Raw genomic sequence first — 13,614 nt, forward strand, 5'->3', positions numbered from 1 at the left:
CAGGATGGGTGGAAGTTACGGAAACGATGGTGGCGGAGGACAAACGCTGGTCTTGAGCCCCTGTGCAGGCAGTGTCAGCTGGGTGCACGTTTGCTGGGAGGGACAGAGGGCTCTGCATGAAAAACTCTCTGGCTTTAAAACCCAGTATCTGACAGTATGCTTTATCGTGCTACTAAGAGCAGCGAGGAAGAAGCTGCTTCTGGAAGGCAGCGCTTCTGGTGCCCGGCAGGCTGGGGGACACGTGCTGCGTCCCTGCCCGGGCGCAGGGCTGTGCCCGGCGGGACGGAAGGTGCCTGCTTGCTCCTCAAAGCACAGGGCTGTCCCCAGCCCCGCTGAGCCATCTCTCTCCTCCGCAGGGCAAAAGGCAGATGTTTCCCTCAGCCTGCAGCTCAGCGCCGAGGCCAAGCAGAGCCTGGCCGTGAGCCGGTCCAGCTCTGGGGACAAAGTCAGCCTGCAGTCCGTCAGTTCCCGAGGCTGGGCAAGCGCCGCGGCAGGCAAGAGGAAGGCGGATGGCCACGCATCCCAATCCCAGAAACAGCATCTAACGGATCCGCCAGGCTCCCAGGTGAAGCCTGATCTGCAGTGCTTAACGCGTGGGACCTTTCCGTTGCCTTTAAGAATCACAGAATGATAGAATGGTTTGGGTGGGAAGGGACCTTTAGAGGCCACCCAGTCTAACCCCCCTGCAGTGAGCAGGGACATCTTCAACCAGACCAGGTTGCTCAGAGCTCCATCCAACCAGACCTCGAATGTTTCCAGGGATGGGACATTGACCGCCTCTCTGGGCAACCTGTGCCAGAGTTTCACCACCCTCACTGCAAAAAATTCCTTCCTTATGTCTTGTCTGAATCTCCCTTTTTTAGTTTAAAACCATTACCTCTCATCACTACAGGCCTCATTAAAAGCGAAGAGGCTGCTTCAGCCAGAGGCTGGTGCAGGGCTGTACAGTGCGGAGAGCCAGGTGGGCAGCAGGGGGTGGGAAGAAAACCCTGTGCCCCAGCGAAAACAAACTCTATTGGGTCTTACAGGTTGTTAGGAAAGTGCAGTCCTGGCTAACGTGGCTGCAGGCTGCTGCGCTGGGAGCTTACAAGCTCGGGTGTGCTGGCCAAGGGATGTGCCCTCCGGGGTTGTCCCCTGGAGCTGCTGACCTGTAGTTTTTTTCTAGCCTCCCACTAGTGAGAGCCCCCAGTGCCAAGCCTAGAGTTGTTGCGAGGTTTCTAAAGTGGTTTCTTTTTCTTGTCGTGTTCAACATTGCAGGGCTCATCCCGTACTCATCTCCTCTCTCCCGTTCCCTGCATTCCTGCGCAGCGAAAGCTGAGCATCGGTGGCAGCACAGCAGGAGAGCTGAGCTTCGTGAGCTGTGTGCTGCCTGAGGACTTGCTGGTGGCCATCCTCACTGAAAGGCTGCAGGTACATGGGGTTGGGGGCAAACGACATGGCCCTGCCACAGAGACAGGCAGTGAGGTATAACTCATAGGATCGTAGACTCGTAGAATGGGTTGGAAGGGACCTTAAAGGCCATCCAATCCAAACCCCTGCAGAGAGCAGGGACATCTTCAACCAGACCAGGTTGCTCAGAGCCCCATCCAAGCTGGACTTGAATGTTTCCTGGGATGGGGCACCTCCCACCTCTCTGGACAGCCTGTGCCAGGATTTCACCACCGTTATTGTAAAAAATTTCTTCCTTATATCTAGTCTGAATCTGCCCTCTTTCAATGTAAAGCCATTCCCACTTGTCCTATCACAACAGGCCTTGCTAAAAAGCTTGTCCCCATTTTATAAGCCCCCTTTAAGTACTGAAAGGCTGCTCTAAGGTCTCCCCGCAGCCTTCTCTTCCCCAGGCTGAGCAGCCCCAGCTCTCCCAGCCTTTCCTCCCAGCAGAGGGGTTCCAGCCCTTGGATCATTGCTGGGGCCTCCTCTGGCCCCGCTCCAACAGTTCCAGCTCTGTCCTGTGCTGAGGGCTCCAGAGCTGGATGCAGGACTCCCAGGGGGTGTCTCAGCAGAGCAGAGGGGCAGAACCCCCTCCCTCGCTGCTGGGGATGCAGCCCAGGGCACGGCTGGCTTTCTGGGCTGCAAGTGTGTATTGCTGGGTGATGTCAAGTTTTTCATTCCCCAGCACCCCGGTCCTCCTCGGCAGGGCTGCTCTCCATCCCTTCATCTGCCAGCCGGTACTGATAGTGGGGGTTGCCCCGACCCAGGTGCAGGACCTTGCACTTGACCTTGTTGAACCTCATGAGGTTCATGCAGGCCCACTTCTTGAGCTTGTCCAGGTCCCTCTGGATGACATGCTGTCCCTCAGGCGTGTTGACTGCCCCATTCAACTTGGTAGTCTGCAAACTTGCTGAGGATGCACTCGATCTCGCTGTCTGTGTCATTGATGAAGATATTAAACAGTACTGGTCCCAACATGGACCTCTGAGTGACATCACTTGTCACCGATCTCCATCTGGAAGTCGAGCCATTGAGGACTGCCTTCTGGCTGTGAGCTTCCAACCAATTCCTTATCCACTAAACCGTGCACCCATCAAATCTGTATCTCCCTAATTTAGACAGAAGGGTGTTGTGGGGGACCATGTCAAATGCCTTACAGAAGTCCAGAGAGGTCACATCCGATGCTTTTCCTTTGTCCACGGATGTGGTCACTCCATCATAGAAGGCCACTAAGTTGGTCAGGCAGGACTTGCCCTTGGGGAAGCCATGCTGGCTGTCTCGAATCACCTCCCTGTCCTCCATGTGCCTTAGCAACTTGGCAACTGGTTTAGTGATGAGCTGAGAGCCCAGTGCCTGTGGTAGCTGACTTCCTTTTCAACTTTCTTCACAGCTGAGCGACTGCTACCGGGGAGTGGTGTTTGATGGCCTGGAGACCCTCTTTGCACGCAGCGCGGCGTCTGCTCTCCTCTGCCTGCTGAAAGCTGTCAGAAATCGGCCACATATCTATTTTGTGAACCTGTTCCAGGATTATGCTTCTTTGAAAGCCAGAGAGACAGCCGCAAAAGAGCAGGAAGGTGAGACGCTTCATCTCCGTGCCCCTCGAATCTTCTCTCTCAAGCCCCCAAGCTTATCCGTGTGTATCTGGGTTACCAGCAGAGCTTGTAAGAAATGTTTTGATTAAGCCTTCCATCCTCTGCCTCAGTGTAGCCAGCACTCTCAGAATCACAGCTCACAGGTGCTTAAAATACGGCAGAGCTGAGGCTGTAAGGCTTAGTCTCTAATGTTAAAGCTTGGGCACAAGTGGAAGTTGTCGTGGCTCAATAACTAACCACCGGCCAGCTGTCCACACAGCTGGTGTCATGAGCTAGGCAGGGCACAGGAACTCGCTGACTGCTGAGAGTTTGGGGGATTACCTGAATTTTGGAGCAGGAATATGGGCTCCCCCGTATCTCCTGGCAGGATGGCAGACTGGGTTGGGGCAGAGTTGTGAGTCCTCGCAGCTCGCTCAGAACAGCAACCTCTGCTTGCAGTCGCTAATGGTTTCTCCTCTGGTCTGTGCTGAAGGACGGGAGCAGGAAGAAGCTGCCAGAAGGGAGAAAGCACGTCTCTGGGAGATGGATGAGGACGAGTACGATGCCCTCACGGAGGAGCAGAAAGCTGAGTTTAATAACAAGATACGAGAAGTCCAGCGTGAGAGGAGGAAGAGGTCTGTAAGCCTTCCGTGGGTAAATCCCCAGGACAGTGTCCCTGAAGGGTTTCCCTGCTCTGGAGAGCTTGGGTGAGCTCAGAGGGGTTACAGAGCAAAGGCCATAAGTGTCCGGTACAAGCAGCACAAGGATAGGCAGTTCCACCTCCCAGATTCCCAACAGAGGAAGGACTTTCCTCCAGTGAGATGAGAACACCTTCTCTCCGTTTCAGCTTAGACGCTGGCTGGGGGGAGCTGGGCTCTGTGCTTGGCCATGCCACTGCGCTTAGAAGTGTCTCTAAGTTAATGACGTTGCTTCTCATCTTCTTCATCCCCCTTCTTTACCAAACCAGAGGGGCTGTGGCATGGGTTGGTGTGCAGCGTAGCTGTGCTGGCTTGGTTGAAGTCCTGCCATAGGTGAAGTCCTTGCGTCTCCCAGGGTTTTCCTTGCTGAGTGACAGCAGCCGTAAAAGCTGTTCTCTCTTAGGCTGGCCTTCAGCTGCAGCAGCAGTTGAACTTGGGAGAAGCTCTGATCCAGCAAAGCAGCCCTGTTCAGGAGGATATGTACGATGAGCGTAAACCTGTGTTAATCCCTGCCTGAAAGCGGGCGGGACCTGCTTAAAGCGAGCGTGTGCTTCGGCACTGCTTTCAGCCCCAGCTGAAGTTTGTTTCCCTGTGAGGAGCTCACTAGGACTGCTTCACATGGTGATTTCCAGGACAGACAGCACAAGATTTCCATGGTCGCAGCTGGGTTCCAGCAGGAAACCTGGTGGTTCAGAGCTTGTTTTGCAGTAGGGAAGTTACTGCGGCCTTTGCTTTCTTATTGATGTGGTGCTTCTCACTAAGGAGCAGGTTTAGCCCGGGGAGAAGAAGGGCTGGATAAACCAAGCAGGTATTAGTGCAGGGATGAGTAGCTGTTAGTGATTTGTGAGCTGGTTTAAACTGGGAAGTCAAGAGAGGACTTGAGGCATCGGTGTGGAGAGATGGTGGATCAGTCTTCGGCAGTGTGCTGGAGGTGTCCAGGTGGACCTTACTGGAGAAGCTGCACAAATGATCCTTATAACAACAAGGCTTAGATTGGGCTGGTCCTGGATGTCCCCTGCCACCTTTCCTCTCTTTGGATGTTCCCAACCTCCCCAGGTTGAGGGAGGTCCATGGAGATGGTCTAATGGTTCTGCCTGGCCTCGAGGTCGATGAATAAAGTGCAGGACCAGCTGGGATTGCAGCAAGCCCAGATTTCTGGCTGTGACTCTCACGGATGTTTTCTCTTTGGCTTGCTGAAGGGAGATGGAGCAGCTGGCTCGAGAGCTTGAGGAAAAGCATCGGCAGGAGCTAGAGCGCTTGAAGGAGGAAGAAGAGCTGAAGAAGTGTAAACGGGGCAAGAGAGAGCTTGGAAAAGACAAAAAGAATGCTTCGGGGAAGAAAAGCCAGCCTGGAGGCAGGCAGGTGGGTGGTTGTGTTTACAGAGATGAGTAAAAGCCCTGAGGACCTTCCCACTGAGCTGTAGCAGTCCCTGAGAAGCCAGCAGCCACACGCAGTGCCGGGGATGAGTACCCGGCCGTGAGGAACACGTGGGGCTGTGCTGGGAAGTAACAGCTGCTGTTGGATCACGCTGCTGCTTCACCAGGGCTGTTTCTGCCCTGGGTTTGCAGGAGAGCTGCTTTTCTAGAATCATGTTGCCTTTGAGTCATGGCTTCACGTAACTCCGTACATTCACTGTGAAGCCCTAGATGGTTGTAGAGTAGCGTTTCTCCCTACTCTGCGTGGGACTTACACCTCTGAGCCATGATCCATCTGGGATGTAGTGGCTTTTCCTGCTTGTCTGGCAGCAGATACCACTGGGCCTTAGGTATTCATGAGCAACCGGACTTCCCAAAGAGTCGAGCAGCCACAGGGATGCTCAGCACACCAGAAATGAGGCCGGAGGACTGCACAGGAGTAAGGAGGTGTCTGTCCTAAGTTCCCTGTTTGGGTTGGGAAGCTGTTGTGTTTCTCAGGTGGTTTGCAGGACTCCTCGTCAGCCTGGCCCTGGAGATGTTGCTTTCAGTTGAGCTAAACTGGGTACCAGCTCTGTGTACTGGGATTTGTAGAGCACCTAGCACAGGTCTCGGAGAGGCTTGGGGTGCTCTCGCCTCCAGTGCTGTAGGACAGTGAAAGGTGTTTTGAAATGCTCACTGCTTTTCCCCCTACTCTTCCTGCCCAGAACACGAACACATCCACCAGCAACACCAACGTGTCCACCAGCAAGTGGTTGGATGTCACCGAAGGGGCAGACAGGAGAACTGAGGCCCTGAGTGACAGCGAGAAGAACTTAGCCCTGAGGTTTAAGATCTACGAGGCATCGCAGAAGGATGTCACGCATGTTTTGTCATCCTGGGACAGGGTTCAGGGTGTCCTGCTGTCCCCTCTGAACCAAGAGGAGGTGCAGCACCAAGCAGAAGACCAGCACCAGCATTTATCTAGCCACAGGAGCCGGAAGGGCAGAGAGAAGGAGCGTCAGGAGAGGCTGGAGAAAGAGCGACTGGAGAAACTGAAGGCTGTTGAGGACTCCAGGTTATCTCAGCCAGAAGCGGAAGGTGCAGAAGGGTCAGCCGGAGGCCAGGATGTCGGGGTGCCCTGCTTGGACATCCAGGTGCTGAGCTCAGAAGATGTGACTGGGAAGATCCTGGAGAGCAGCAAGCTGCCAGCAGCAGAGCAGGTAAAGCCCTGTGAGGCCCAGATGCTGAGCCTGCCGTGGTCTGGGCCCTGCTGCGTTGTGTCCCACCAGGTGACAATGGCACAGAGCCTTGTCCAGGCCCCTGCTGACGTTCCACAACGGCTCTGCAGCAACCCCGTGGCTGGGGAGGTTCTTGGCATCCCTTGAATGGGTGGGGAGAGGGAATGCTCTCTGTACAAGCACCCTGTTTGTTCAGAGAATTTCCTGGTCTGGAAATCATTAAAAATGGTTCCAGGCCAGGGCAGCTGATGGTCATTGTTTCCTTCAGCTGAGTCACTCAAGGGAGAGATTTCTTTCTAGGTCCCACTTGTAGGTCCTGGCACTGCTCTGGAGCCTGCCCACCCCGGTGGGCGTAAAAAACCACCGCACTCCGTGTAAAGAAAAAAAAACCGTTGGCAGCAGCTCAATGCCCTTGAGGAAGCGTGAGGGTGAAGGGTGACGGGAGTATAAAGAGAGTTTTCTCTTATGGTTGTAGATTCTGGACGACCTGGGAGTGGGTCCCTCGGGGCCTCCCATTCCCCCTCCGGCTTTTTACTCTGTGATCCGCTACCCGGAGAAGCGGGTTGCCCCTGCAGCAGGAGAAGCCCTCAAGAACTTCATCTTGGTTGTGCCAGAAGGTGCCACTGCAGAAGATGAAAAGAAGGATACCAAAAGTCTCGTGGATGCCACCGCTGTGCCCGCGGTGAAGGTGCCAGGGCAGGGGCCAGGCTGGGTGGGGGGCAGGTGGAATGGGGGAGGATCACTGTGGGAGGGCAGTGAAGATGGGACAGGGCCCTGTGTCTGCAGGCATCCCTTCTGTCTGTCCGGAAGAGACAGCGCTGCTTGAGCTATGGGGCTCTTGTGTAAGACGAGGGAAAAAAACAAATCACTGAAAAACCTTAACTTCCCTTGAGGAGAGGGCCCTGGGCAGGGAGAGGTGTCGTAGCCAACACAAAGTCCGATAAGGAAGTCCACGTCAATGGGCAAAACGTGGTTGGTTGTTTATTCCCTCTCCTGTTTGTTACCAAACTTGCAGCTTGCTTTCCAGGACGGGGGTGTCTCAGGGCAGGTCTCACCTCTCTGCCTTTTCTCTCTCCCTTCGACATGAAGCTGTCGGAGGAGCAGGTCACCCCAACCAGAGCCCGGTCGAGGAAGGACAAAGCTGTGGGCAGCTGGGAGGCTGGAAGGGAGAAGCGGAGAGGGGGGCTGAAAGGGAGGGGTCACGAGGGGCCAAGCACAGGAGCACCCACAGGTGCCCTCGAGGTGCTCCGAGGAAGCGCAGACACGACCCCGTCCCCAGGGAGATCCAGCAGGTGAGCTGCGAGGGAGGAGGTGATCCCTCTGCATCATGGCCAATGTGCCAAGCAAGGTGCATTGTCCCCAGCGCTGCAGGGGCCATTTGCCTGTGCCTCCGTGGGATGGCAAGTCCACGACCCTGCTCCTTGTCTCCTTTGCTTGTTAGCAGTGTCTGAAGCCTCCTCTTTAATTGCCAGGCTGAGCAGCTGCCGGTGGGTAGTACCTGCCCATGGCGAGGTGGAACTGAAGGTCCACTTCAGCTCCACGGTGCCGGGACAGTTTGATCAGACGCTGCATTTTGAGATCCTGGGGACAAAGCGACTGTACCAGCTGCACTGCAGGGGCACCTGCGTGTATCCCACCATCAGCCAGGACCCACGGTAAGGCTGGCCCGTGGGAGCCCTCCCGCGCTGCTCCCCTCGGAACTCAGAGCCCAGGCTCCCCTTGTGCCCTGTGACCTTCTGGCTTAGGCAGAGCACGCTGCCTGAGCAGCCCAGCATCTCTTGGAGCTGGGAACCGGTACTGGTACCTCAGCCACCAATAAGGGTTAGGGCTTTCTGACCAGGTTTTCTACTTTGAGCATCTCACAGCTCCTCGCTCCTCATTTTCTCTCCCCAGGTTGGTGTTTCCTCACCGGAGGAAGAGCAAGGCAGATGATGACATCATCTGCAAGCAGTATGTCATGGACACGGGCGTATTCCACTTTGGACCACTGCTGTGCAGGAAGTCAAGAGACTGGTATGTGCTCCCCACCCAGAGTGAGCAGCCTGATGCACTGCCTGCTCGGAGTGAGATGCTGGGATGGGATCTCCAGGGCCCTGTGTTTTCATGGACATGCTTGGAGACATCCTGTCCCAGTGGCCCAATTCAGGGCAGGCCCAGGCAGAGACCTGGGAGATTCCTGGGGCTGAAGGGCCACGGATGTGTGAACTTGGGCAGATAACAGGCACCAGAGTCTTGGAGGAGCTGGGGAGAACCCTGTGGGTGCCTTGGTGGCCAGAGCCATGTGCTGAAGGTGACTTGGGCCAACTTGTGTCCCCCCTCCACATCTCAGCTTCACCACCTGTGAAGAGAACTTTATGGTGCTTTTTTTCAAGTGCTTTGAGCTCTGCAGGTAGACTGAATGAACAATTCTTCTGCTGGTGGTTTTCTAAACCATTCATTAATCTGTAATATCAGTAAGCCTGTATGATCTGACCTACCAGTGGGGCGGGGGGGAACCTGCGGAGGAATAAAAACGGGAATTACATTTCCCTGATCCTGACTGCTGGATAAAGCCTGCCTAAAAAAGTTGTCATTGTAGCTGCTGGCATATTTCTATTTTTAACATTGCTCTTTTTTTTTTTTTTTAACATTAAAAATGAAGTTCTTGTCTTCATGGGAGCTCTGGAGAGCTAGTGGTATTTTGACAACCCAAGGAAATGAAATCAAAACAATTTAAAAACTGGAAGAGGATCCTTAGCTGGGCTGATGAATGGTCTCGGGTTTCTGTTTGCTTTTTTAACCCTTTAACACCAAATTGTGTTCCATACCTGAAAGAAGGGACATTTGCTAAATTTGGCGTTCCTTTGGGGAACTCCTCCTTTCTGTTTCCTTCCTGAGCCGTTGAGCTAACCCGTGAAATACAAGGCAGTCTCATGGCTTTTTTGGAAAAGGGAAGTTAAACTATTTTTAAAACGTCTCTTCAAAAGCATTTCTTTATACCCTGCAGGGAAGAAAACCCAACAAAGAAGGGGGAAGAAGCCATGTGCCTGGCGTACTTTCATTTTGCCAGGCACCTTTGACTTTCTATTTTGTAAAACACTCTTTATTTAAGCGGCCTGTGCCTCGTTGCACCTCTGGGATGGAGGCACCAGGTGCAGGGGCAGACATCAAAGTAACGCAAGGACAAACACACCTACCACGCAAGGTGCCCCTCAGTGATCCTTTTTCTTAGCCTGCTTGTTCGACCGTGGTCTTTCGGTGCAGCCTCCCGTGCCTGGGACATGGTGCTTTCCGCCATGTGTGATGCAGACAGCAGTCCTGGGCTCTCCTCTGCAGCCTTTTCCCCTTTTGTGGACAGGTACAAGGCGCTGGACCGTCCCAGCAACTGCGAGAAGATAACCATCCTCAACGTCATCCCCCTGGAAGCAGAGGTGCAGTTCTCCTTTGAGCACGATCTCAAAGCAGAGACGTTTGTATTAGACCCTCCCAGCATGAGGCTGAAGGCCAAGGAGAAGCAGGTAGGAGACGGGCAGGTAGGGCAGGCAGCAGCAGAAGCTGCCAGGAGCCGTTTCTCCTGCTCACTCGAGGCTCTTCTGCGTTTCTCTTTGCGGGGACCGGGCTAGGAGCTGAGCATCTGGGCGTACCCCACTTCAGCTGGCCTCGTGGAAGACAACCTCGTCTGCTGCGTTAAGGAGAACCCGGAGCCGGTGGTCTTCCGCCTGTGCTGCGAGGGGGTGCAGGTGGAGCTGGGGGTCAGCCCCAAGCAGCTGCATTTCGACAAGCTGCTTCTGCACAGGTCAGTCACCCCACGGCCGCTTGGCCGGGGACGAGAGCTGTCGGCGAGCTCCCCTCCAGCTTCTCTGGCTGTGCGGCTGCTCGCACTGGAGGCTGGGCTACCATCCCTCTTTCTCCCAGTAGCTGCCAGTCTCTTGCCCACTGTTCCTTGCTGGCTTGGATGTCCCGTGACAGCCACGAGCTCTGTAGCCCCCCAGCAATGCATCCTGATGCATTTGTAGCCTATCTGCTCATTCAGAGAGCAGCCCAGTTGCTGCTCCTCATCTCCCTTCTGTTGGATATGCTTTCAGCACCCAGCTCTCCCCCAGGACCTCACCTCTGAGACTTGTGACGCAGAGAAAACATTGAAGGGTGGTTGCAGACGCATGGATAGGGCTGCTCCAAGCTGCATTTGGTTGCAAGGCTAGCATGAGCGTCGAGCAGCCGGCGCTGAGTGTCTGCCTGTCTCTGCAGGAGGGACAGCAAGACCCTGGTCCTGCGAAACAGCACCCCGCTGCCCGTGGCCTGGCAGCTCCGTGGGCTGGAAAAGCTCGGTGAGGACTTCTCCGTGTCGCTGCGGGAGGGCATCGTTGGTCCCCGCGCGGAGTTTGGCGTGCATCTGTATTTCAAGGCCACGAAGCCTCTCAGCATTAAGAAGACGATCCAGCTGGAGGTGAGAGGCCCTGTGCCCTCCCTGGCAGAGCCGGGCAGAGGGATCAGCCCTGCGCTCTTAGGGATGGAGACTGTGCTTGGAGGGCACCCTGCCAAGGGGGCGAAAGGGTGAGCCTTCGCGAGACTCCTTTCTTCCTGCGTTGCTGGGGGGCCAGGCCCTGAGCAGCGAGGGACTCTCGCTGAAGGGTGGTGTGTTGGAAACCAGGTGACTCCTCGGGTGCTCTTGTGGGGTGGGTATGCCATGGAGTCAGGAAGAGATGTAAGCGAAGGACACAAGGGTGCCGCGACCCCGACTTCTGCTGCCTCAGACTGGGTTCCCCAGAACACGCGGTGCATCCCTGAGCGTCCATGTCCCCCCAGGTAACCAGGCGCTCCCTCTGCAGCCTAGGTTACGAGGCAGCGTCCACCTCATTGCTCTGCGTGGTAGAACACTCGTTGGGTTGTCCAGACATCGGCGTGTTCCCTGCACCCATCCTGGAGTCCATCTGGGGCTCTTAACGTAGAGCAATAAACTCTCACCCTGTCATTTTTGTTCTGCATGATTGAGAGGCTGCATTCCGGTGAGGATGCTGGGTGAGTGAAGAGGAGAGGGCTGGTTGTCAGTGGCACCTGCTCTGGGCCACCTCACGCTTCTTGGGGCTGTTTTTAGGTGGCTGTGCCTCCCAGGGTGCTTTAGCAGCAGCGTTCCCTGCCGTAGGAGTGCAGAGTTGAGCTGGCAGGGTTTCTTGCTGCAGCAGAACCGCGCTGGGTCAGCCCGCGAGGTGAACAGGTTCAGAAGGCCTGGGCGTCCGCAGATGCTTGTCAAGCAGGGGAGGCCACAGTGGAAGCAGCCAGCGGAGACAATGACTCGTATGTTGTCTATCAAAGGAATTTAGGAGAATGATGTAAGCAGTGTTTGTTTCTTGCTGCCTCAGGTTTCAGACGTGGAAAATGTCCTGGGGATTGTTCAGACCGAAAATATCCAAGTCCTTGCGGAGACCTATGACGTCGCTCTCGACATCAGCATTTCGAAAGGTCAGTGGCTGCCCCCAGAACAGCGCTCCCAGGTGCATTGCTTTGCCTTCGCAGATGGGCAACCGAAGCACTTGGGATGGGGTGAGATAGCATGGAAGTGTGACACGGGCACAGAAAGCACGTGTCTTACAAGCTGTGTGGGGTAAAGCGCTGTCAGGACCCAGCTAGCCTTGAGTCTCTCACCTCTGAACTTCGAAGTGTGCGACTTCATGTCCCGATCGATTTGGGGGCTTTGAAAGCACAGTGACGTGAACAAGGAGTTGGCAACTCCTGAAGGTTCGGCACGGCACAAAAAGTTGTTGGATCTGTGCTTGGAAGCAAGGAGATGGAAACTGAGCTCCTTAGCTGCTGAACCCTGTAGATACACTCCAAGTAAGAAGAGAAGGGGCAGCAAAGTAGCTAGAGAAAACTTGCAAGGATGGAAGCTTGCTGAGGAGGGCTTTGTGCCACCTGAGAACTCCAAATACGTATCTTGTCACTTGATGTAGACTGCAGCAGCTCACAGATATTCACCATTTCCTACCTTGCTCTGCGGGTTTTCTGCAGGTGCAGATGGCAGAGTGGATTTCGGAATCCTTAAGGTCCTGGATGATGCGAAGCAAGTGCTGACTCTGAAGAACAAGGGGAAGTACGAGATTGCCTACAGGTGGGTCCGGCTGCCTGGTCTGTGAATGCACGGTGCCACCATCTGCCCAGGCCTGCATTCTTCTGGCGTCCATGGCTAGAACCTGGCTACCTCATGGTCCAGGTAACTAGAAACCCCGGGCTCTCTAGTCTCAAGTATTTTAGTAGAGAATCCAGCCACACACCAGCGGTTCTTCACAGCTCAGCAGGAACCAGGAGAGACCCTGAAATCTGAGCCACTGGGTGCTGAGATTCCTTGTCTTCCTTTGAGGGTCAGCTCATTTCCTTTTATGAGACTCCTTTAAAGGAGGGAATGAAAAGATTCGGTGTTGAGGTTAGCTTGCGACACTTGTGTTGGTCTGCACTCTGTGTCAGCATCTGGGATTGTCCAAGCAGAGCTGGACTCTTATTTTTTTTTATGATCCCATGCAAAGTCCTGGCTGTGCTGGTGACATCTGTACTTCTAACGACAGAGGTCTTTGTCCCTTCCCTTTCTCCCCAGTTTCAAGCTGGAAACCGCAGTTGCCAACATCCGCGACTTGGCGTCCCACTTCACTCTGCAGCCGCAGAAGGGCGTGCTGCCTGTCTCCAAGTGCGGTGTGCAGGTCCAGCTGCTCTTCCACCCCAAGATGGAAATGGATATTGAGGACAAACCCATCCTGCAGTGCCAGGTGAGCTGCCTGAACCAGGCGGTGTTAGCACACCGTGTCTTGGTGTGAGCAGGACTTGTGTCTTCTGGAAGGAGGTCTTTAGCTGGGGAATCCACTCTCACACGTATACGACCAAGTCTTTGAGAAACCATTTGTGGTGCTCCCTAAGTGGAGCTGTGAATCTGGCGCTGGAGGAGGCGTTTGAACAGGGAGGGTGAGCTGACAGGGACCTGGGATGGGGGCCAGGGGACAGAGGTAGAGGCTGGCTTCTCTGCTGCATTTACCAGCTCCTCCTCCGGTTGCAGGTGATTGAGCCCAGCATTTGTAAAGGAGGCGAGACCATCGCCGTCATCCCGGTGAGGGTGTCAGCAAAATCTGTGTTCAGCAAGTACAGCATTTACCCTGCCTCGCTCATCAACTTTGGTGCCATGGTGAACGGCACCAGGAAAACCTGCACATTCACACTGGAGAACAAAGGAGTCCTCGACTTTAAATTCCACATCTACCAAGCAGACCAGGATGCACCCGTATTGCCAAGGAAAAGGTGAGAGAAGACCTTCACCCCCGTT

The 13,614-nt window shown here is 54.8% G+C and overlaps 1 protein-coding gene across 5 annotated transcripts in view; it reads left to right on the forward strand.

Moving 5' to 3' along the window:
* The window catches only part of LOC104333456 (VAC14 component of PIKFYVE complex), a 156,169-nt gene that overhangs the window by 65,080 nt on the left and 77,475 nt on the right, over positions 1–13,614 (forward strand). For all 5 annotated transcript variants that reach the window (XM_075434120.1, XM_075434122.1, XM_075434121.1 and 2 more), the window contains exons 38-54: positions 357–565; positions 1,258–1,410; positions 2,822–3,005; positions 3,496–3,637; positions 4,900–5,062; positions 5,820–6,314; positions 6,808–7,020; positions 7,422–7,624; positions 7,805–7,987; positions 8,226–8,345; positions 9,670–9,829; positions 9,935–10,107; positions 10,560–10,758; positions 11,672–11,771; positions 12,318–12,417; positions 12,898–13,066; positions 13,351–13,589. In XM_075434120.1, the coding sequence (XP_075290235.1) occupies positions 357–565; positions 1,258–1,410; positions 2,822–3,005; positions 3,496–3,637; positions 4,900–5,062; positions 5,820–6,314; positions 6,808–7,020; positions 7,422–7,624; positions 7,805–7,987; positions 8,226–8,345; positions 9,670–9,829; positions 9,935–10,107; positions 10,560–10,758; positions 11,672–11,771; positions 12,318–12,417; positions 12,898–13,066; positions 13,351–13,589 (3,205 nt within the window). The remainder of the gene's footprint in view (positions 1–356; positions 566–1,257; positions 1,411–2,821; positions 3,006–3,495; positions 3,638–4,899; positions 5,063–5,819; positions 6,315–6,807; positions 7,021–7,421; positions 7,625–7,804; positions 7,988–8,225; positions 8,346–9,669; positions 9,830–9,934; positions 10,108–10,559; positions 10,759–11,671; positions 11,772–12,317; positions 12,418–12,897; positions 13,067–13,350; positions 13,590–13,614) is intronic.

Source organism: Opisthocomus hoazin, chromosome 12 (assembly GCF_030867145.1).
Source record: "Opisthocomus hoazin isolate bOpiHoa1 chromosome 12, bOpiHoa1.hap1, whole genome shotgun sequence".
NCBI lineage: Eukaryota > Metazoa > Chordata > Aves > Opisthocomiformes > Opisthocomidae > Opisthocomus > Opisthocomus hoazin.